Raw genomic sequence first — 24,951 nt, 5'->3', positions numbered from 1 at the left:
ACAGGCTCACCAGCATGGTGGCTTCTAGCCCCAAAGTTTGGGGTTGTTTGGATCCAAGGTTTTGGTTTGAGCCACTGCAAAATTCCAGATCCAGGTGTTAGTTTTCAGACCCCTGGCCACATGAGAAGTTGCCCCCTTCTCAGCCATTTAGCGAGTTTCGATCCATTCTGGATTTGCGCCTGGTTTCCACCTTGGTCTAGAGGTCCAGCATGCAGAACCTTAGGCTGGCCGGTTCTGGCCCTGTCTCCCCCTGCGTTTGTGAGACTGAACTGTGTGTCCGGGCCAGGCTGCACAGCTTTATCGAAGGCGCAGCTCTGCCCAGGCCGGGGAAGGAGGGGTGTGTGTGTGGGGGGGGGGGGTGCTTTGCTGCTGGCCCTGCAGATTAAAGGGCTAGACTAGACCCCTGCTGGCTGCATATTCGGGCCCTTCCCCAGGTGTTGCGGAGGCGACGCCCCCCCGGTGCGCTCGCCTGGCCGCGGAGCGCCTAGCCCAGGGGCGCAGTGCTGCCGCCGCTGGTGCGCAGGGAGCTGCTGGCTGCACCGTGGAATGTGCGGTATGCGGGGGCCAGAAGCAACCATTCGGCGGGACAGGGGCGGCCGCCGCCTGCTCCTCCGGGGTCCCGCGCAGCGGGCGGCAGCCGAGCGCCCCTGCGCAGAGCAGAGCGGCCAGGGCAGGAGGCGGCGGCGTGCTGGGCAGGCCGGGCGCAGGGGCCGGGCGCAGAGCCTGCTGTGGGCTGTCTCCTGCGGCGCTGCTCTCTCTCTGGGCGGTGGTTGAGGCCGCTGGTAGGTGGGATCGGCTCTGCCGCTGCTGGGGAAGCGCCCGCTGCTGCTGCTGCTGCCGCCGCCGCCAGATCAATGAACTCTCTTCGGTCGCGGCTGCTGCTGCTCGTACGGTAGGCGCTGCGCGGCTGATCCCCGGAGCGGAAGGGGGAGAGAGGCGTCGTCGTGCGCGGAACTCCGGCTGGGAGGCAGCAGCAACAGCAGCCGCCGCCGGGGAGGGAGGGAGGCACCTCGCCCCGCACCGCAGCCGCCCCTGCGCGCAAGTTGGCACAAAACTTGCTGCCCATCCCGAGGAGAAGCTGGGGCTTAGGCGGGGCGATGATTTTCCCCAATAGCAGCAGTAACCCGGCGGGCGGCAGCAGGACTCCCTATAGGAAACAGGTAAGAGAGCAGCGCTCCCCCTCCCCGGGAGGGGGAGGAGTGGGTACGTCGGGGGGGGGGGGGGTGAGTGGCAGGGGCTGTAACTTCCAGTCTCTTAGCGATCAGCTGCGCCCGTCCCGCTGCCTTGGACGAGAGTCCCCTCTCCGAGGCTGCGTGGTGGTGACCTTGCTGAGTACCCGAAAGAGAAGCGATCTGGTGTCGGTCAGGCGACTTCAGCCGGGTGGCCTTAGCAGCGAAGAGGCGTGTTGTGTGCCGCCCAGGGAGCCCTGGCTTTGCTGAGACTTTTTTTTTTTTTTTTTTTTGGTAAGGAGTGAAGTTGCAACATGCATTGAAAATCGAAACTTCAGGCTGAATGTTTTCCTTTCTGATAAAATGACAAAAAGGACGAACGTGCTTTCAAAACAAAAACCCCCATACCCTCCAAAAAACCTCGGCTGTCGCGGCTGAGCTTCACCTCCCCCCACCCCCCTCCCGCTCTCCCCGCCCCATAGCAGTACAAGGGAAATCCTGTGACATTTTATGAGCAGACAGATAGTTTTGATAAACTTGAACCATTCACATCTATGGAACTGTTTTGAAACGGACATTTTAGCATCTTAAGTTTTGAAAACAGCTGGAATGGTTAGACCAACATCCTCTGCTGCGGTGGGGGTGGGAGAGACTAGGAAAACTGTTTCCTGTTTCTGATTTTTAGTATTGGCTTTGTCACATAGTATTTATTACAAAACAGACCAGTTTTAATTAAACCTTTGACCAAACAAACAAAAAGCATGTGCTTCAGGTTTGTCAGAAAAAGTGAGGACCCTGTGCTTGTATAGAAAAGGTTACATGGATTAGAAGTCAGTGGCAAGATGCTTGGTTGACCAAAAAAACCCCCAACCAACTCACCACCACCGCACACTGTCATTTATTTTCTTGTGGGCTGGGGAGGGGGAAACAAATCACCTTTGGAGTCTGCCCCCCCCTTAGCAGTGGAAACAAATTAATTTATCATCATAATGGTGCAGGAGGCATTGTCATTCTGTCTGGAGTTGGGATGCATTAAAGATAGAAATATCAGATCACATCACATTGTAACGGAGCGTCACTTTACTACAGGGTTTCATGGAATTACTGATTTTAATTTAAAAAAAAATTAAAATTAAAATTCATGTATGTTTCTCTGATAGGTAAGCATGTGAATGATTAGGATTATGATAATTAACCAGTGCAACGGTGTACATTAGGTTTATCTTTACTTAGAGTTTAAGTGAGCTTTCATAATTTGCTGCTCTCTTCCCCCATTTTAAAGAAACATCCTTACAATACAAATCACTTATGATGATATCTCAACAACATTCTGCAGATGACACCCAACAATGTGTCGTCATTGCTTCTTGCATTTGAAGTGTGTGTCTGTATGTAATAAAATATGATTATTGGGTGGTGATTTTTAAAAAATAAATAAATCCCCCAGATACAACCATAGTTCAGCTCTTGTATCGTGTGTCTGCATACTTTGTAAGGGAAGCCAATGTATTAGACACTATATAGTCTGGTGTGTTCATTTGTTTGTTAGCGTGCAACAGGGTGTTAGCAAGGAGATAGGGAGGACAACTCTAAGGGTGAGGCCTCTTTACTGAAGGGTTGTATGTTTTGTGTAAGGATCTGAGTTAGCCTGCTGGTCTGGAGCATGCTGATAAGATGCTCTTCTTTTCACAGTGCACTCCTTAGATTCAAAGAACTAAAAGGCCTGACTGAATTAGAAAAACAAACAGACTTTTTTTTTTCTTTTTCAGTAGTAGAGGAAGAAATGAATGCATGGGTATTATGTAGTCCTAAGACCCTGGGTACCAGAGCTTTCTTTTGTTAGTGTTTAGCCATTCTCTATTCAAACATTTCCTACATAGGGAGCTGGGGTTTGAGCCTTTTCCCATTGAAGTCTGTGCAAAACTCCTATTGACTTCATTGGGAATAAGAGTGACTTGGTGATTTCATTTTCACTTAGACTTCACCTGCATGGATGAATTAGTGTCACAGGATATGAGTCTAACCCTCCATTTGATATAAAGTAGATTTATTGATGTACAATTCAATCTAATCCATTTTCAAAAAAATTGTATTTGTATTCTAAGAGGCTGGTTTTCTTTTATGTTAAAAGGGAGTATCCAGTATATGAGCCAGAGAAGAAGTTAAAAGAATTTTAAAAATGAAAAGTAAATACTCTGGGATAGCCCATGCTGGCTTTTCAATTATAATGTGTTTATAAGTGGTAGCAGAATGGTGTAAGATGTTGTTAGAATCCTGAATCTTTGATAAAATAATCTGGTTTTTTCTGTCAAAATTTCTGGTTGGTGCCAGATTGTTGCTGAAAGTTGACTGCAATCTATCAGCAAAAGGAAAGAAGTATGCTGTCAGCTTTAGTGGGAAGGAATTATAATATAATTTTGCCTCATTGTAATCCATAGCAAAAATCCCAATGGTTTCAATGGGGCCAGGATTTCACTGATACAATCTATTTGTTGCCTAAAAGTAATGTTCATTTTACAAAGGAATCTGTGATTATAGTACTATGCTTGCTATCTGTTTCTATCTCTCTGTGTACGCAGGCTCCTAGGAGCCAGTCAGCTACTTCATTTTCAGGTCAGACAGAGGTGGGTGGTGCCTAATCTTTTCCTCTTCTATAGTGGTAGGGTGAGTAGCAAGCTCTGTTCTCTGAAGTCATCTGTATTAAATAGGATTTGCCTGCATTGCGGACAGACGAGCACGTTAAAAATGCTCTTACTGAGCTCATGTCAAAGTTTGAAGCTGCAGAAGTGAGTAGTAACTTGGCAGGTAATGCCCTGACAAAAACAGAATGCAAGTTCAAGTCTGGCTGAAGAATGTGGACAATGCATTGCCTATCCCAGTTGGTTTTATCCTTCAGTAGTTTGTCTGTCAAAACAGTTGTGATCATACGTGCTATGTGAAAGTGGCTAAATACAGTCTAATATTTTCACTCTTCTTCTAAAGGAGGATATTCTATTTACTGTGAAGAGTCTATAATAAGTGGTAATACCTCTTCACCCTCTGCTGTAGACTCTTTTAGATCTCTCTTCATTACAACCTACGTATATAGGGAGCCTGAATTTTCCCCTTTCAGTTTTTCCTATGTAAATCCATGGTAGCAACAACGAAGTCAACATATTTACGCCCGTGTAATGCCAATGTGATGGAAAATTGGGCCTCCTCCCTTCCATCTGCTCTTTGTATCTGTAGAGCTGCTGTAGTCATTTGATTTGGGGTTTTAAATCACTGTGTTCAGCCCACTTTTCCTCATCTCTGATTTTTGGGGGCCAGAGCAAGTAGCTATTTAGGTTTAGGATGAAGTAACCATTGAGTCTCACCAGTAGATGCTGGATCAGTATCTGAGCTGCTGTAAGAAAGCCCAGTGATTTTTTTTTTTTAATTTATTTTTAACAGTTTTGCCTGGTAACAATGGTTCTTGTTACATTTTGATGAGTGTAATGTTTATCTCACCAGTATAAGTAGATTTACATAGTTTGCTGCTTTCAAGCAGATTAACTGGGTGTAACTGCACGTGAGGAATCTAACTCTGATTCAGTGTTTGGCCTTGTTTAGAGACTGACATACAATGCTGTTGATTAATCCTTTCATGTAGCTCTGTTCACAGCAATTTCTATGTCATAGACGGGGTTTTCTTGGAGTTTGAAGATAAAACTGACATTTAGAAAACATTTAAATTAAGCAAACCATTGCTAGTCTCAGGTAAAAAAAATGTTTCACTTTCAGGATGATGGGTTTAAAGTATCAAGATGCTATACCTGTAATCCTATATACCATTTGACAGCTCCGTGGGGTTTTTTTCTCCTCTTGCTTCAGTTTTCTTTTTTGTAAACGTGTATGTCAAGCGACCTCATTAAATTTATGAGAGATCAAGGAGTATAACTGGCATGGTCAGAATTTAAAGCATGAAACTCTGTAGAAAAATCTAAGAAATAGTTCTTACACAGTACTGTTCTATGAGTGTGCATGTATGGGGGAGGGGAAGGGATTGGAGAAAGAGACCAAATACACTTTTAGTTTATAACTGTTAGTTTGCTGTATTATGATTAAATAGTTTTTTCAAATTGGTAAGACTTGTATTATTTTATTCCTTGCATTGACCTGATCAGTTGCATATGAAGTATGTTTGACATTAATGACCTTACAGACTCTCAGCTTTTCTATTAAACATCAGTGCAGAGAAATCTTACATATATTATTTTTTTGTAATGTCTTATAAAGATGTTTGTATAGCACTGAGCAAATCTGATCTCTCACGCATAAACAATCAGTGAGTTTCTATAGGTATAATACAAACTTGAATGAAAGAAACTAAAAGGAAGCGCCCTAACCAGTCAGATATGACATTATAGATTAGAAAAAGTGATTATGTTTTTCTGTATTTTGAAAAATTTGAAATTGCTGTTTAAGATTTCTTACAGGTTGCTGGATTATCCTTTTGTCTATTTGTTTGAATGCTTAATTGTTTGTTTTAAAGTATGTGTATATGTATATTATATGATTGTGTGTGTGTGTGTACACAAACATATATATTTGCTTATTGGGAGAAAACAGAAGTGTATGTTTTGTCTTGAATGTCTGTTGTTTCTTTTTTTCAAACTTTCAACTCTGAAGAATGCTTGACTTAACACATTTCAGAAAGTGGTAGTAAACTTTAAACCAGGATTACTCAGTGGGTGGGGGGAACCTTTTCCAGAGGCTTGACAGGGTTTATAATACATCACCACAGAACTAAAGTCAAGTAAATAAAATCCTCAGAAGGTGGTTTAAAATATGTTCTCACAGGAGTTGGTGAAAATGGTAGCTGTTGCTAATATATCTCTTTTGTACTGGTGAGTGCATTTTTCACAGCTCTAAAGATTCTATTATTGGTCTAGATTTGTTTTGAGAAACAGGATAAAACAAAAGTTATAAAAGGTCATGGAGACTAGGAACTCTGTGCTAGCATTCCTTCAGAGCTCACTGTCTTCAACTTCTTATGAAAGTTTTTAGTGGTCTGTAAAGCAGATGCTTTTATTTTATAACGAGAGCTGCTTAGGGGAAAATGTTATGTCTTAAAAATTTTATGCCAAATTAAATATTTTCCAAAAAATGTATCATTTTCATTCTTGGTGAACTGTTAGAAAGGATTTCTAGAAAGCCAAAATAACCACATTAAATTCTGCCTGTTCTAGTTTGTTGAAGTAGTTGTTACATACTTTGCATAAGTTTCACAGTTGCAGTACACTGTGGTAATTATAACAGCGCCCTGCAGAAGCCACTGTATTTAGAGTTTCCTGATGCAACAGGAAAGGGAACGGATGAGTTACAAATAGAGAGGGGAGAAGAGTGGGGGGAGAGCCATGTGTTAGCTAGGCAGAGAACTTAAACTAGCACTGTTTTTAACTCAAATGTTAGAGGGCGTATCCGCACACAACTTGCACACGTTTCACCAAATTGTTTCTAGTAGACTTTAGTTTAAACCAGTGTAAACTCCTGTGTGGTCACTCTTAAACCAATTTAAAAATCGGCTTCTATTGATTTAGCTTGCGCCACTAACTTAAGCTAATATCAATGTAAACCAGGTTTAAATCAGTTCGTGTGTCTATACAGGAGTTTTCACTGGTTTAACTACATGGATTTAACACTACTTTACACAGAGTTGCACTGGTTTAATTAAAGTATAGGCCTGGCCTTAGCCTTGGCGTAAAGTTAATTGGTCTCAGAATGTGTTCCAAATTTAGGGAAAACTTTTGAAGGAATCAGAACTACAGTTTAACTTGTTTGGGTGTTACTGCCTCAGCCTGAGATGAATCTCTAGCGTGCCCAACTTAAGTGTGCCTCCGCTATTTCATGTTCTTTTTATAGTTGTTTGTTTTGTTAGTATCATTAGTTGTTTTTAGTACAGATCGACGCATGTTCATTTTCATTATGTGGTGGTTCGAGTTTTGTAGTTTCTATTTAAGACTTCTCTTTTAAGAATTCTGAAAGCATGCTTCACACCTCGTCCTGATCAGATTTTGGATGGCACTTCAGATTCTTAAATCTTGGGTCGAGTGCTGTAGCTATCTTCAGAAATCTCACATTGGTACCTTCTTTGCGTTTTCTCAGATCGGCAGTGAAAGGGTTCTTAAAATGAACATGTGCTGGGTCATCATCCAAGACTGCTATAACATGAAATATATGGCAGAATGCGAGTAAAACAGAGATGGGGACAGACCATTCTCCCCCAAGGTGTTCAGTCAAAAATTTAATTAACACATAATTTTTTTAACGAGCGTTATCAGCATGGAAGCGTGTCCCCTGGAATGGTGGCCGAAGTATGAAGGGGCATACAAATGTTTAGCAGATCTGGCATGTAAATACCTTGCAATGCCAGATACAAAAGTGCCATGCCAATGCCTGTTCTCACTTTCAGATGACACTGTAAACAAGGAGCGGGCAGCATTATCTCCCAGAAATGTACATGTACTTGTTTGTCTGAGCGATTGGCTGAACAAGAAGTAGGACTGAGTGGACTTGAGGCTCTAAAATTTTACATTGTTTTATTTTTGAATGCTGGTTTTTTTGTACATAATTCTACATTTGTAAGTTGAACTTTCATGGTAAAGCGATTGCACTACAGTACTTAGGTGTATTGAAAAAATACTATTTCTGTTTTTTAACAGTACAAATACTTGTAATCAAAATAAAGTGAGCATTGTACACTTTGTAGTCTGTGTTGTAATTGAAATCAATATATTTGAAAATGTAGAAAACATCCAAAATATTTATTCTATTATTGGTTAACAGTGCAATTAATCACGCGATTAATTTTTTAATCGCTTGACAGCCTCAGTAGTTATATTTATTACGTAAGTGTTAACAGTGAGAGGATAGTTTGTTTGTTTTTGTTTTTTCTCCTCCTCTCTTTCTTTGGGAAGCCTTGTCTTCCTGGAGGGGCATGCCTGGCTGACCAGGTTTCACATGCAGCCTATGCTGCCAAGAGGCTGTCCCAGTAAATGATGGCTACTCTAAGTGTGTTCATTGTTTGGAAGAGTCCCATGTCTCCCAGAAGTGGAATTTCTGCCTACCCCTCAGGTTGAAGGCAAGGAAGAACAAGGAGATTAAGCTGAGACTGTTAATGACGGAGCACTCAACCAGCGTCTGAGTCAGGTTAGGAGACTGCCCTCGTACATCTGTCTCCGGCCAAATCCAGCTCCCCATCTGTTTTGGTGCAGGCTTCCCCTGAGAAGGGGGAGATCATTGGAGGCTTCTGAGCGGGCTCCCAAAAAGAGAAGTATGCACTCTCATCTGAAGGAGCTTGCTTTGTAAAAGCCCAGGTCCCCTACGAGATCTACAGCCTCTACCTCTTGGCTCAGTACCGTTGAGTCAAAGGACTCCTCCACTGATACCAATGGAGCTGGAAAGCCCCAGAGGTTGAGGGAGAGACATAGCTCTGACAGGGCTTCAGTACCCTCTATCAGGGGCAAGAAGGGTAAGCGACCCTTTCTAGTACCAGCAGACTCAATCCCTCAGTCTGCACCTACCAATTTGATACCCTCAGTACAGAGCAAGCAGTAGTGCCAGACTCCATCGCGGGGAGGGCGGCTTACATCGGCACACCTGCCATTGATGGTATCATCAGCTTAAGCTACTGCATTTCTGCTACTGTGTCGGTACCAATTCCCTACTCAGTACCGTAAGAGTGTCGATACACAAGGAACCCGTCCGTATCAGATGAGCCTGAATCCCTGCTCCTCGCGGGTATGAAGTCTCTCTTGGTACCAAGTCCTCAGTCTCCAGCCTGATACTGTCCCCTGTTCTGCAAGACTCTTCATCCTTTTCTCTGGGGACTCTTCCACTGGATGAAGATGATGAAGGGGACTTCCAATCAGTCTTTTCTATTTCAGTCCAGGGTTCCCCAACATGTCCTGTCAGGAACCCATTTGTTGACAGTTACAGAAAAGATAATGACCATCATCAAGGATGGTAGAACCAACCCTGCATGCCACCTCCTCTCCTGTATGCCTCTTCCTTCCCCCCCTCACAGCCATACTGGGATCCTTCAGCTGCTTACCAACAGCAATTCTCCAGACCACTGGTACCATCTCAAAGGGAGACTAGGGTTGTTCAGTCCTCTCCTCCACAACCAGCTGCCTCAGAAAAAGCAGTTATGCCTCCACCACCTTCCATGGTCAATAGTTTTCAGCAATTGCAAGACCTCATAAAGAGGATAGCTGTCACTCTTCAAATTCTACTGGAAGAGGTCAGGGATTCACAACATGAGATGTTGGCTGTCCTACAGTCAACAACACACTTCAGGGTGGCATATCCATCAGCAAGGCAATCCTGGATCCAGGTAAAACTGTGTGGCAAACACCTGCTACTATTCTATCAGTGTGGAAAGGGGTGGATTAAAAAGTATTACATTCCCCCTAAGGACTCTGATTTCTTGTTTTCCCACCTTCTACCTAATTCTGCACTGCAGGATTGAAAATTATCAGGCGGTCATGGCCAAATTCAGTTTCACAAAGTAGAATAGATTGACGGCCTTTATTGAACATGTGGCACAGGAACAGAGGGGGCAATTCCAATCCATCATTTCAGAGGGCTAATTATTGGCCAGGACGGCTCTTCAGGCATCCGTGGATGCTGCAGACACTGCCGCCAGGTCCATTTCCCTGGCAGTAGTTATGCCCAGGACACCATAGCTCCATCTCCTGGGGTTTCCATTCGACAATTGTAGCCTTTTCTCAGAGACCACTTCTCTCTCTGGAGAAACTGCTTAGAAATCACCTGAAGTGGACAACCCACAGGGACACTACTCAGAGAAGGAGAGGAGTTACTCACCTTGTGCAGTAACTGCAGTTCTTCAAGGTGTGTCTCCCTATGGGTGCTCCACAACCCACCCTCCTTCCCCTCTGCTTTGGACTGCTCTCTGTGGAGACATTCAGCTGGAGAAGGAACTGAGGGCAGTTCTCTCGCACATCCTTATATAGGTGCCTGGACAAGGAGGTGCATGTATGGGTCGAACGGGCACTGCTAGTGGAAAAATCTCTGATACAGGGCTCAAGCGTTGCATGTGCACCTGAAATGGCGCACCCATAGGGGGACACATCTTGAAGAACTGCAGTTACTGCACAATCTGAGTAACCTCTTCTTGCTGTGGAGTCCACTCTTTCAAAGTTCCTGACCTTGTGTGATCTCAGTTCTAATGTTGCCCTTTATTAACATCATTGTTGCTTTTATAAAGATATACATTATATATAGTATATTTCAGTACTAATTTATGTTGTTTTTGAAATGCACTCATTTATCTGAGTATTTGAGCCTGTAAGATGGGTTGGAGTGGTTTGAAGATATTCCATTCAGTCAACTACGCCCCTGCCCTTCCCCCCCAAAAAAATTGGGGTGAGGGGATGACACCTCCCATCTAGAATAACCTGGAATTATTAGCTCTACAAAGACTCTCCCCACCCCCAAAAGTTTTAAATCACTGAAATTAATGGTTCAGCGTCCAAGTGTAATCGCAGCCATAAATATATATGTATGCATTGGTGCAAGAATAAATTAGTCATAAAGCTTCGTGTGCACAGTTCAGAATCCAAGTGACTAAATTCAGTGTTCAAATACTGCCTGCCATACATACAGGAGTAGTCTCATTGATGTCCAGGGGAATACTCGTGTTAGTAAAGTAATTGGGATTTGCCCCCAAATTAGGATTATGGTTGTTTATAATAAATCTGTTCCAGTAAGAAATTGGACTGGTGACACCAGTGCCGAAGTCTGTAGTTTGCTTATTCAGTTAAGGGAGAAAGTATGTTTCTTTCAGCAGGAGTCCTATTTCTGTCTAGTAAGCAAAAGTTTTGTGTATGAAATATACTTAATTCAGTCACAAATTATTGGTCTCAATGCAGGAGTTACAGGCTCTAGGATTTCACCTATGCAGGAGGTCTAACTATGTGATCACAAAGGCGTTAAAACTTATGAACCTATATGTTTCATTAACTTCTTTTCCCCCTTGATGTCTCTTTTCCAAATATTGAACGGGCACAACACCACATAGCTTATGAAACCAATGAAATCAGAGATACTCAGACTCACAGTTTATCCTCTTATGGATCCAGCCCCTAATCTTTCAATTTCAAGGTAATATGGCTCCATAATCGTTTACTTATTTGGGATGCACTTGTAAATCATTATTAGAGTTGGTTATAAACATTAAGCATTCAACAGTTACACGGGTTGACATGTTGCAAAGATAGGATTATTGCTATAGGAAAATGAAGTTGAGCAGTTCTTATCTGGTATTCCAGGACCAAGTTCTTTAGAGTTTACATACATGGGAAGCGACTATAATAATGTGACTACAGCTGAGTGAATAATTGTCATTTAGCATCTATCCACTCATGGAATATCTGCAAGCAGATCCCCTTTACTATATTTGACAAATACATTCTTGAATTTTCCTCTACAGTCCAGGGCCCCATCAATTATTTCCTGTCCTGTTTAGGGATTTCTAAGCAGTGCTGATGTACCAAGGAATAGAGCACCACTGGTAAAAATACCGCGAAGGCAGGCTCAGTGGCCACTTCGAGCAGTTTTGGGTTTTTTGCCTGTGTTTGACAGGAGACTGGTGCCAAGGCAGGGAGGGAGAAGTAGAGATGGAGTGAAATGTCCTCCCACAACCGAACACTGTTTTAGGCAGGTGCTGAGCTCATGTGCACCAGCTGTGATGCCAGCAATAGTGCTAGTATCCTGGCCAACTGCCTGCACATGTGTTAGTACAGTGGTTGCTGTTGTGGCACTCTGTGATTATAGTGGAGCTGTATAATAACTGTATTATAGTATTAGTATTTAGCACTAATAGGACTATACCCACATCTAGCGTAAATCAGTATAGCTCCATTAACTTAAGTAGAGCTACATCAGTTTACACCAGCTGAGGCTCTTGACCCTCTACTGCTTTACGTACATTAAATAATACTTAGAAAGGTTTTCAGATCTAACTTTGTTCTTCTTCTCCTTTTGAAGTAGACCATGCTCAGCAATGGCTATGAAAATGATTGATTGTACTATCACACATCCATTCCTGCAGCATTTTGGGTGCTACTTATTGACTTAAGCATGCACTGAAGAGCTCTTGTTGTACGTTCATAATTTTATTTCAAATCCAGATTTCTTCATGTGAAGGATATGTTAATAATTCTGGACTAAGTGTATGCCAACACTTCAGTTTTAAGACAAGGCAGTTTCAGTTATTTTGAGCTCCAAACATCTGAACAAAGTTCCTAATAACTTAAAACCATTTTTATACTCCGATAACTAAAAAATGTCTACAAAAACAACAAGGAGTCTGGTGGCACCTTAAAGACTAACAGATTTATTTGGGCATAAGCTTTCGTTGGTAAAAACCTCACTTCTTCAGATGAATAGAGTGAAAGTTACAGATGCAGGCTTTATATACTGACACATGGAGAGCAGGGAGTTACTTCGCAAGTGGAGAACCAGTGTTGACAGGGCCAATTCAATCAGCAGGGCTGGCTCTAACTTTTTTGCCGCCCCGAGCAGCAAAAAAAAGCGCCGAACCCCCCCCCCCCCCCCACCGAGCGCCGCGCCGCCGAACCCCCCCCCCCCACCGAGCGCCGCGCCGCCGAACCCCCCCCCCGCCGAGCGCCGCGCCGCCGAAACACCCCCCGCCGAGCGCCGCGCCGCCGAAACACCCCCCGCCGAGCGCCGCGCCGCCGAAACACCCCCCGCCGAGCGCCGCGCCGCCGAAACACCCCCCGCCGCACTGCCGAACACCCCCCGCCGAGCTGCCGAACACTCCCCCCCCCCCCCCCGTGAAGCGCTGCGCCGCCGAACCCCCCGCGCGAGCGCCACGCCGCCGGAACCCCCCACCGCCGAGCGCTGCGCTGCCCCCCGCCACCCCAAGATTGGCCGCCCCTTACCAGGTGCCGTCCCAAGCACGTGCTTGGTTGCCTGGTGCCTGGAGCCGGCCCTGTCAATCAGGGTGGATTCAATCACCAGACTCCTTGTTGTTTTTGTAGATACAGACTAACACGGCTACCCCCGATACTAAAAAATGTCTGTGTTTCTTCATCGCTTTAAAAAAAATTATCTCTGGGCTCAGGCAAAAAATGAAGTTTCAGCCCCAAAGGCAAATTGTTGGGAATAAGTTAAGGCTGTGGTTCTCAACCTTTGTGGACGACTGTGCCCCTTTCAGGAGTCTGACTTGTGTTGAGTACCCCCAGTTTCACCTCACTTAAAAACTACTTGCTTACAGAATCAGACCTAAAAATACAAAAGTGTCACAGCACACACTATTACTGAAAAATTGCTTACTTTCTAATTTTAGCATATAATTATAAAATCTATCCATTGGAATATAGGTATTGTACTTGCATTTCAATGTGAGACTGAGCCTGTTTTGCCCTTGTGACCCTTGTCTGAAGCCTGAGCTCTGCCTCCTGGGGCTGAAACGTGTAACTTAGCTTCAGCTATGGCATGGGGCAGTTACCCTGCTTACCACCTCCTAATGCCAGCCCTCCATTTGCAAACCCCATAAACCCGTCCCATGACCACCCTTGAGGCTGCAAGCACTGGGTCAAGAAACACTGATCTAGATGAATTGGGTACCCCCTGGAAGACCTCTGAGTATATGTACCACCGGTTGGGACATACTGTGTTAGGGGTTTAGAATGGATGTGCCACCTCTACTATCACTATATAATTGCCATAACTTCTGATTTCAAGGATAATAGGAAGTGTAGAATAAAACACAATTGTAATATGACAGTGAGAACTTCAGAATGGAAGATGTCACTTATAAAGGAAATTATTCTGATGTTAGTTGATTCTGATAAGGGACAAGCTCATGCTAAAAATACCTCCACATATAATCATTTCTTGATGCGGATTTACAAGTACTATTTTCAAACAAATGTTTTTTAAATTCAAATTTAATCTTTTCCCTGTGTTGCAGCTTTATTTTTATACTTTTTTTTTTTTCAAATAAGTCAGTGTTGCCACATGTGGTATGTTGTTATGTTCATGCCCTGTGTGCATTTTTCCCTTCCACTCATGATGATCGGCCACAGGAAAAACATTTTGGTACAATTCAGTTGTGGGTCTGTTTGGGAGACATGAATATCAAATGTATTTGCTACCTTTAAATTAGTGTATACATGTCAGTTTAAAGTCTGTTTGCTATAATGAGCTTGATTTTTAAGGTCACTAAGAATCTTTTGCACCGTTATGTCCCTATAATGGGTCTGATTCTAAGATTGCCAAGAATCCTTTGTGCCACTCTAGCTGCATAAAGGGGACATAAAGCTGGCTTAACAGGCCAGGTTGGGGTTCCCTCAGCATGCCTATGCTGGCTCTGTGCCACCCCACTTTGAAGCTGCTGGGGTAAGGTGCTCAGCTGGGGAAAGGGTGCTAAGTGATTTTCTGCTACTAGAATGGCCATTAACAGTAAGGTGAAAATTGCACTGGAGGAGTAATCAGATCTCTGCTGGCCCTAGAATCGAGGGGCCTAAAGGTGATGTAAAATCATCTTTGTTTCCCCCCTTGGGGCATGCACTAAGCACAGTTTGGCCAGACCTCAGAATGTGGCCAACTGTATTAACACTTTCTGACATTACAACAGCTCTCGTTCCCGACCCAGGAATTGTTAACTCCTGATGTTTGAAGCCTAAAGCTCCTGTCTGATCCCTCTTCCCTACAAGTCCACTTTCCATCCCACAACCTTGTCAAGATCTGATTTTTTTTTTTCTCAATACCCTTTGTCCAGGACATTGCAACAACTCAAGCTCCTTCTTCAAAACCTGCTTGGACCTAGACATAAGTCCATTCCTATTGCACTAGTTTAAACCTATTGGGGAGCCCCACCAGCAGTTACAGGAGGGGTATCCTCTTTGGGGCATTAGTGGAGTCCTCTGGACAACCAGTGCTTTTTCACTTGTTCTAGGTGTAGAACTTGGCAAGTGTAAAACTAGACTGGGAATGTTCTTTTGCTTTGGTTCTGTTGGTAAAATATTGTTGATTTTTATGTCTGTTTTAGGTGAGTGTATCCCCCTGTGTTTTGCATTGAGTAAAAGCTGGTATGTTACATTTTATATTGGTGACTTTAGAAAGTTTGTCATTGTGCTTAATATGTTCTGCAGTCTACACTGGTGACTTGAAGATGTGAAAATTACCAAAAGGTTTTAAAAGGTTGTGCACATGCAGATTGATTGCATTTCACAGTATCCTTACCACTTCTATAACGATTTCAGTAAATCATTGATGAATGGAAATGCTGCTTCAAAACTGTGGACCCAGACCATCAATTTTATTCTTACTGATGCAGTGCAAGGGAGAGTAAGCCCCCTGACTATGCTTTGCCATAACACATCTCATCTTTTCAGCTGGTAGTCACTAATGACTTGATTTTTCAAAAGTGCTGAGCACCCACAAATTCTGTTGAAGTCAGTTGGAGCTGTAGATGCTTAGCAGCTTTGAATATCCGACCATAAGGCTTTTTGCTGATATCAGGAGCCTGACTGCTCTGGTGGGCCACTTTAGGTAGTCATATATCCGTGTCATTGAGCTAACGAACATCAAACAAAAATAAAGCCACCTTCTGATCCACCAGCTATTGGATTTAACAGGAATTTGGGTAGGTTACCATTCTACCAGGACATGAATCAGGCTGTGAATTCAAGACTGTCATGTAGATGTGGAAATAAAGAACGCTGGTCATCTGACCTGCACATAAAATGGTGGTACCAGCCACAAATATGGGATCTGTTTATTGGAAGTAGCACATAAGAACCATGTAGGACTTGCTGATACTTAAAGGGAAACTCTCAACATAAAGTATACACTTTAAAAAAAAAAAAAGTGTTTAAAGTAGTTTCAGGTATTATACCTGTCCCTATATCCCCCTGCCAGTTTTGTTTTACAGTCACATTTTCCTATTTTTAAAAATGTTTTGTCTCTCCCCTGTCATTCTCACAAAGAGAAATTGGCTGGCTACACAGAGAGTTTCAGTGATTAGGTACACAAAGTGCTGCCAAATGCACAAAGCAAACAAAGTGGAAAAATGAAAAGAATACATTCCCTTATAACCTCTTTCAGTTCCAGAAATCCTGGGAGTTACGAATACCAGTGGGTATTAGACCTTTTCAGACAAAAATGTGTGGGATTTTTAATTCCTATTTTTTAAATTGACTATCCCTTTAATAGAAATTTTTCTAAGACCATTTAATTTATCATTTTCTTCACCTTTTGTAGAATATCTGTTTTCAGGAAAATGGGTTATTATGCAGTGTAACCTAAAGTATCCCCTTCCCCCGTCCCCAATCCAGGAGTTTGAATGCAGAAGGGGTTATTATAACATCATACAAGTGAACACCATAACTTCAGTAGAGGATTGAGCAGCTATGATAGATAGATCTCAAAAAAGCAAAGATGTTGCCCTCATGCACATATTCCTTATTAAAAAGGGAAAGCAACCCAGAGAAGCACACTCTTCCTGTTCCTCATTGCTATCTAGCCAGATTTCCCTAGACATTAGGGAATTGCACTTCTAAATCATATTCTCTCCTTTGAAACTATGGAGATAAGTTCTCTTGTCTCTCCCACCTCTAGGCTTAAACAGAATTCACTTTGGCTGTCCTTCTGAGGTATACTAAACAATGTGTTTTTGTTCAGTGAAAGCACTTTTGTAAGACCTTGTCTGCACTAGAGCAAATTCCTTGTAAAGAACTGCTAGCTTGATTTGCACCTGTGCAACTTACATCTGCATAAGCTGCAGGCCATTGTTTACACTGATGCCATACATCTATACCAAGGGTTTGCATTGGCGCAGCTACCCCAGTGCCAAAAGCCCCCCTATAGACCAGCACGCGGCCCGTCAGGGTAATCCATTGGCAGGCCGCGAGACAGTTGGTTTACACTGACCATCCACAGGCATGGCCACCCACAGCTCCCAGTGGCCGCAGTTTGCCGTTCCCAGCCAATAGGAGCTGCGGGAATCAGTGTGGGCTGCAGGGACATGCTGGCCACCGCTTCCTGCAGCTCCCATTGGCCAGGAACAGCAAACCGGGGCCACTGGGAGCTGCGGACAGCCGTGCCTGCGGACGGTCAATGTAAACAAACTGTCTCTCGGCCCGCCAGCGGATTACCCTGATGGGCCGCAGTTTGCACACCACTGTTGTAGACAATGAGTACTTTTTTTTTTTTTTTTTTTTTAAGAGCATCAAAGGCCGATTTTCAAAAGTAACTTAGATGCTTACACTCCTAAGTCCCATTGTCTTGCAATAAGACTTAGGTTCCAAGTGCCTGAGTCAATTTTGAAAAATGGGACTTAGGTTTCTAAGTCACTTAGGAACTTTTGAAAATTTTACCCATGGCCTTATTTACACTGCATACAGTCACAATGAAATCGAGAAATCAGTAGGTAAGTCAAAGCGGAACTTATTCCTCAGTCTTTTGTATTAGAAGCTAACTCACATGTTGTTGCTGTCTTGCACATTTTTATTCAATTTTAATACACTTCTGAAGCTTAACTAGCCTTTTCCAAGCCATAGGTATTGTACATTACTGATATTTGCAAAAAGCACCAGGGCCATGTTTTCAGCTGGTATAAATCAGCACCAGTGTAGTAAATGGCACTAAGCTGATTTGCACCAAATGAGAATCTGGTCCTTAAGTAGGAAGCTTCAGGGCATTCTGCGAGGTCAGTTCCACATCCCTAATTCTCCACCCGCCCTCCCCCCACTCCAAAATGGAAACCAGCAAATGTTGCATGGTGTTATAATAATATTCAGCGGCTTATATTCCATTTCTCTCTCTTCAATTTGTGTCTCTTCCTATGGAGGAAATTTACTTTCCTGGATGCTATGTTCTCCTTCACATGGAGAACTGCAAACTCAATATCATTAAAGTTCAGCCTGACCTACAGCAAAAATGACCCTTTTTTGATGGGAGCAAGCTGTATACCTTATCTTCCTTGCATTTTAAAATATTTACCAGGACAGTACATTTAGTACAGTTGTACTCTTACTGCCATACCTGGGGTTTATTTTCTATTGCCTGTCATTTACACGTGTGAAAAACAGACGTAAAACTGATTTGACAGTATTGTATACCTATTTTGTGCTCACTTTGTACAGATGTAAATGACTACACAAGATGCAAGATAATGGAGAATCATATCTATGAAGTGTATTTAAACTACACTGCTAGTATTTTTTTTTTTTTAATCTGAACAACCTTAAACAAATGTGGTTTGGTTTTTAAATTGTTAGAGAAAAGTCTAGCAATTTAAGTTCTTTAATCCATCCTTAAAGAGCTGCTGATTGTTTATGGAAAACATTCTTGAAACAGCCCCATGTAGTTCTGTATACTTATAACAATCTGGAAAGGAGATGCATAGAAGGATCAGGAATATGCAGTATCAGCATATAGCTTTCAAATATGGCTGGCTGGTCTCTTCTGATGATATCAGACATACACCTGCTCCCAATGATGCACAGCTGGGGCCTGGTCCCTCAAATGTCTGCACCCCATTATATGAGATGGATGAATGGGGCAACATTGATTGCAGGAGTATATGGTATGGAAAAGGGTGGTAAGCGTGAAGGGGCTGAAGGAGAAATTAGTGACACATTTGAAGTTCCATCCCTTTCCGTTGAAGGCCCAAACTACCATTTCAACAGCAGTTTGTTGCCCTTTCACCCACTTTTATCTCTTCTTCAAGTGTAAAGGCTAAGTTGGAAGCTATTTGCTGTTACAAAATAGTTTTCATAGAAGAAAATGAATTGAATTTACTCCTGGGACACAAACTACAGTTGCTTAGCCAGCTGAGCTTCTGGGAAAAGGGAGTTAGGAGAAGGGGTCTGACTACATAAATAGTCTAGGTCCTTACAAAGGGAAGATTATTGGTAAAATTAATATATATGTGTATAATCTCAAAACTGTAGAGAAATTCCATTTATAGTCTTTTCCCTATTACTTTCTCTTAGTGAGGAGCTACTTTTCATGGTGGAAGCATAGGTATACGTAAACATTAATCAAAACAGTTCTTAAAAAAAAAAAAAAGAACAAGCCAAACTTTGCTAGCAATTATGCACTCCTGGCTATGCATTAGTAGGCTACTGGTGCAGTTCTCTGGTAGATGAATTTGAGCCATGCACCAGTAGCCTCCTAATAAAATAACGCACATCCTGTTTTGACTTATTCCTATAATAAATGGTAGCAGTTGTATTTTTATCATGTTGCATAATACAGAGGCAAATGAGTGCTTGTTGAAATTAAAAAGCAAGCAATTCAAAAATGATTATAGAACCTTTTGCTCAACATAATCTGCGCAATTTACGGCCACGGCAAAAGTATAACAAGGAAATATTTGTACTTGCGTAGCTTCACAGCGAGAACCCCAGCACATGATTCTCTATTGTCCGCACCTTGTGTGGTCATTCACTCTAGTGCAAGGTCGTGTAAGATACTACCAGTCTGATTTGGTAGCATTGTGCACCCAGTAAGCTCTTCTTGCCTGGGTGTAAATGACAGCATAAAGTGCAGAGCAACAGAGATTCAGGCTCCAGGGGAGAGGGCCCCACACCAACCAGAGTAAGCCATACTGCTGCAAGCCTTGTGTTATGTTGGTTCACCACATCTACAGAAGAGGAGTGGGCCTACAGCGATATGAATATCCCCAGGATAGACAGGCTCTGAGATTTCAAAATAGACTAGATGCCTGAACGAGGGAGCTATTATGCTAGACAGGATAAATTACAAAGCTGATCTGTACTTCAGTGTATAATATATATTCAGGTGGGGACAAAAAGAACATCCCCCTTCCTAACTTCCAACCTCCATGATACAAACTCGCATAGCTAGGTTCTTTGTGTGATTTTCATGCTTTCCTCTGAAACAGCCAACAGTTGGTTCCTCCTCCTCTTCCACAGAGGAATTGGTGCAGCTCTGTTAGGTGAAGATCAAGATTTGGGAGCCCAGTCACAGCCCAGTTGCACATAGGCTCCCACTGTGTTTCCATACAGGGGGAAGGGGCAGGCCAGGCAAAAGCAGGAGTAGGGCTGGTATATCCGCTGCTATACAATATATGGAGAGTTGATGCACCCATTGAACACACTGAGGATGGAGGTTGTAGCATCTGCAGAGGTGGCAGCAGTGGCTTTAGAACAGCTCCATTGCCACTCAGTGGCTTGGGGTGAGGAAATGTTTCCCCTGCATGTCCCCCCCGCGGATGAGACCAGACTACTCACTCTTGGTATGGGGTGATTCTGGCACTAGAACAGGGTGGTATATTAGGTGTCCCATTGGCCTCTTACAAATGGTAATTACTATGTTTGTGAGCAGAGTATTTAAAGTTATCAGCCAATATTTGACATTGCTTATTAACAGCTGTGCAGTAATTAGTTTCCAAGTCTTATTCAGTCTCTGAGGCTTGATCTACACTAAAACCTAGCTATGTTGGTCAAGGATCTGAAAAAAAAACCATACTCCTGACAGACACAGCTATGCCAACAAAATCCCCTGTGTAGACACAGCTAAGCTGCTGGAAGAGTGCTTCTGTCAGTGTAGCTAGGGAGGTGGTATTCCTACACAGATAAGAAAAGCTCCTACAGTTGGTATACACTGCATTTATGTGAAGAGGCCATGCCAACATAGCTATTCTTGTAAATGCTGGAAATAGCTAGAACCACGTGCTCTTGGGAAATATATCCAAAATTACACATAATGTAAAATAAGTGAATGGCGTAAGTACTGATTTTAGAGTGACTGTGACTTACTATGTGTAAGGTTGTATTTATGAAGCTTAAATAAAAAACTGCATGTTCAAGCAACAGAAAGTGTATGGAATTAATGCTTAATTCGTAGACAGTATCCAAATGAGTTGCTATGGATGTCTCAGTCTACACAATGAGCTGAGGGGTGAAAACATTATTTGTAGTGCCTAAAGGCTTTGCTCAGGAATGAGGAAGGGGCGGGGGAGCTATGTGTTAGGTACAGGACACGTACATAACAAAAAGTTGGTTCTTACCCAAAGAGATTACATTCTAATTTTAAGATTGGGGTGGTGGTATGCACATAGTAACAGTGAGACAGTTATGCTAAGTGTAATAAGCAGCAGACACAGCAGACTTACAGTAATGTACAATGTGTTTTTAATAGGACTTGATTGCCGTATACACAGACATGCACAAGTTCTTCAGTGTTTAAAAAATATATATATATATATATATATATATATATATATATATATATAGAATAAATAGAAAATGACATGCCGGCTCTCATATCAGCCAGAAAACGCATCTGTGGTCTAACCCTGTGACAAACAATCTAGCAACAGTTCCAGTGCTACCAACGCTATGGAGTTTGCCAAAAAAGCAGATGCTTCTTCCGACAGATATCTTTTATGGCTTAACATTTGTGTCCTGTAATTACTGTCTAAAGGGAAGAGGGGAATGGCAGGATATTGCAAAATGAACAGGAACACAACATTTTAATTTAAATAAAAATACTTAATCTTGCATTTCATCTAATGATTAACATTTTTATAATTTGATTTTTAAATATTTTTAGTTTGTATTTTAACAGGATATAGACTTTGTAACAGAAATATAGTATTAATTGGTAAAATGTGTTTATTAGCAGCATCTAATCCCCATTACATGCGATATTCAGTGCAAGTATCAAACAAGCTGAAATCAACATTTCTAGTGTTCATCAGTGTTCCCTATGGAACCCCTAATTCTGTGGAGTTGGGGTAGGAAAGAGAGACTATTTACTAGAGCTGTACGGGAAGTGTTTTTGATCTCTTGAAAACTTTAGATGAAAATGGAGAAAGGTTTTATTTTTTGTCAGAAAAGTCTTTAAAAGTTTTCAGGTTTTCAACAGCTGAAAACCAAAGGTTTTGTTTGGGGGAGTTGGGGGGGGGGGGGGAGAAGGGGGAAGGAAGAGGTTTATTAAAAGGACTCTTGCTGCAGAAATTTTTGTGTTGACAAAAAAGCCATTTTTCTTCTAAAAATAGTTTTTTTGGGGGGAAATTTACTAGTCTACTATTTTACACTAGTACCATTATTCAAACAAAAAGGCATTGGGCAGGTCTCTGAATAAATTTAAGTGAGTTTATGGTGTCCGAATCTCAGTACAGTGCTCTTATATCAAAAAGGTTCCCATAATCCTAAACGCTGTTGGTTGCGATATGGGTCTTTTTGGCCTTTTGAGACATACACAGATGTGTAGCTGGGGCAAACAGCAGACTTCAAAGCAAAATGATGCCTAGCACCCTGAGAAGGTAAGATCAGAGTGTGGATTCATGCTGTACCTACTCAAGTGTTACCTTAAGTTAACTCCTAGAACCCTAATGCTGGAGCTTGCCGGTCAGTTGAATACCAGGGGTGCCTGTGTTTTTGCAGCCTCCAAAGGGATAGTTAATGCCCCCAATGAAAGCTGAGCTGCACTGTTTCCTTGAGATAACTTGTGATTGCTATGCTTGGCATCTGTGTTGGTAGGGAGATCTGAAGTTTTGAAAACAGTATTTAATAGCTATCTTAATGTCTGTCAGGAGAGCATGAGTTTCAGAGAGGGTATTTCACAACAATAAGATATTTGCTGACTTGCAGAGAAGTGAAACTATAAGAAAATTCTGAACATGCCAGCTCTGATCTAGCTGGATGTTTTTGTGCATTGGAGTTTTGGATAATTTCCCATGAGGTAGAATAAATGCCTGAAACTGTATTTTATATAGGCTGATTTTTGTCATCCACATTCTGGGCTGATGCGTCAGAAGCACATACAAGGGAGTTGTGGAGGACAATCTCTGAGGATAAGCCAGAAGGGACCATTGTATCATTTAGTCTGACCTCTTGCATATTGCAGGCCAGGGGACTTCCCTGAAGTTCCTGTTAGAAGTAGAGCGTATCTTTCAGAAAAACACCCAATCTTTTATTTTAAAATGTCCAGTGATGGAGAACATTGTAATATTGCATTCCCTGATTCTGATTTACACCAACATATGGAATACATTCCCTAGCTGTTGTATAAAGTAAAGCTCATGCTTTATTATTTGCATTCAATATTGTGCTCCTACTTTATAGCTCCTGTATAAACTTATTAATATTTAATTAAATAAAATTGCTCCAAAGAGCTTTTGTTTGGTTTTTGTTGTAATCACAGCTTGATTCCTTTTTGCCCGGGCTAAAACTTGGCAACAAGTGCTCCATATCTTCCTACTCAATGAAGGGTTGACCACAAAAGCATGCAGATATCATCTGTCCCAGCAGCTCACAGTTCCCAGCAGAAAGCTCTCATCTTCCTTCAGGCACTTGAGCTTCTTGATCTTCCCTGGTTTCCTCCTGACAAACTCCCCTAGATTACCCGTGGTAATGCTGCATTCATGGATCTCACCACTGAGGCCCTAGAGAGTAAAATGTGAATTAACTTTCTGAGTGTCAGTTTAGTTTAGTTTTAGATAATTTAAATTGCCATGTCATGCCTCAGTTGCCTGGCTGGTGCAAGGTGCTGTTCTGATATAGACATCAGAAACTTCAGAGCTTCCTCCAGGGAGTTGAGAGGCAGGGCTGAGAGGAAGAAAGGATGGGTATGGAAAAGGCTGTCAGCAGCCATGAGCAGGAGAGTTGTTGTGGGAAGTCACTGATAGATTCTAGATTCTAGGACTGGAAGGGACCTCGAGAGGTCATCGAGTCCAGTCCCCTGCCCACATGGCAGGACCAAATACTGTCTAGACCATCCCTGATAGACATTTATCTAACCTACTCTTAAATATCTCCAGAGATGGAGATTCCACAACCTCCCTAGGCAATTTATTCCAGTGTTTAACCACCCTGATAGTTAGGAACTTTTTCCTAATGTCCAACCTAGACCTCCCTTGCTGCAGTTTAAACCCATTGCTTCTTGTTCTATCCTTAGAGGCTAAGGTGAACAAGTTTTCTCCCTCCTCCTTATGACACCCTTTTAAATACCTGAAAACTGCTATCATGTCCCCTCTCAGTCTTCTCTTTTCCAAACTAAACAAACCCAATTCTTTCAGCCTTCCTTCATAGGTCATGTTCTCAAGACCTTTAATCATTCTTGTTGCTCTTCTCTGGACCCTTTCCAATTTCTCCACATCTTTTTTGAAACGCGGTGCCCAGAACTGGACACAATACTCCAGCTGAGGCCTAACCAGAGCAGAGTAGAGCGGAAGAATGACTTCTCGTGTCTTGCTCACAACACACCTGTTAATACATCCCAGAATCATGTTTGCTTTTTTTGCAACAGCATCACACTGTTGACTCGTATTTAGCTTGTGGTCCACTATAACCCCTAGATCCCTTTCTGCCGTACTCCTTCCTAGACAGTCTCTTCCCATTCTGTATGTGTGAAACTGATTTTTTTCTTCCTAAGTGGAGCACTTTGCATTTGTCTTTGTTAAACTTCATCCTGTTTACCTCAGACCATTTCTCCAATTTGTCCAGATCATTTTGAATTATGACCCTGTCCTCCAAAGCAGTTGCAATCCCTCCCAGTTTGGTATCATCCGCAAACTTAATAAGCTTACTTTCTATGCCAATATCTAAGTCGTTGATGAAGATATTGAACAGAGCCGGTCCCAAAACAGACCCCTGCGGTACCCCACTCGTTATGCCTTTCCAGCAGGATTGGGAACCATTAATAACAACTCTCTGAGTACGGTTATCCAGCCAGTTATGCACCTACCTTATAGTAGCCCCATCTAAATTGTATTTGCCTAGTTTATCGATAA

At 42.5% G+C, this 24,951-nt stretch overlaps 1 protein-coding gene across 1 annotated transcript in view; it reads left to right on the top strand.

Annotated features, from left to right (window-relative positions):
* The first annotated feature begins 1,054 nt into the window (after positions 1-1,054).
* The window catches only part of RBMS1 (RNA binding motif single stranded interacting protein 1), a 129,357-nt gene continuing 105,460 nt past the window's right edge, over positions 1,055-24,951 (top strand). The window contains exon 1 of the mRNA XM_065412920.1: positions 1,055-1,160. Coding sequence (XP_065268992.1) covers positions 1,098-1,160 — 63 coding nt within the window. The 5' untranslated portion in view covers positions 1,055-1,097. The remainder of the gene's footprint in view (positions 1,161-24,951) is intronic.

This window comes from Emys orbicularis, chromosome 11, assembly GCF_028017835.1.
Source record: "Emys orbicularis isolate rEmyOrb1 chromosome 11, rEmyOrb1.hap1, whole genome shotgun sequence".
Classification (NCBI taxonomy): domain Eukaryota; kingdom Metazoa; phylum Chordata; order Testudines; family Emydidae; genus Emys; species Emys orbicularis.
The sequence above is the reverse complement of the archived record's forward strand: the minus strand, read 5'-3'. Positions and strand labels throughout refer to the sequence as shown.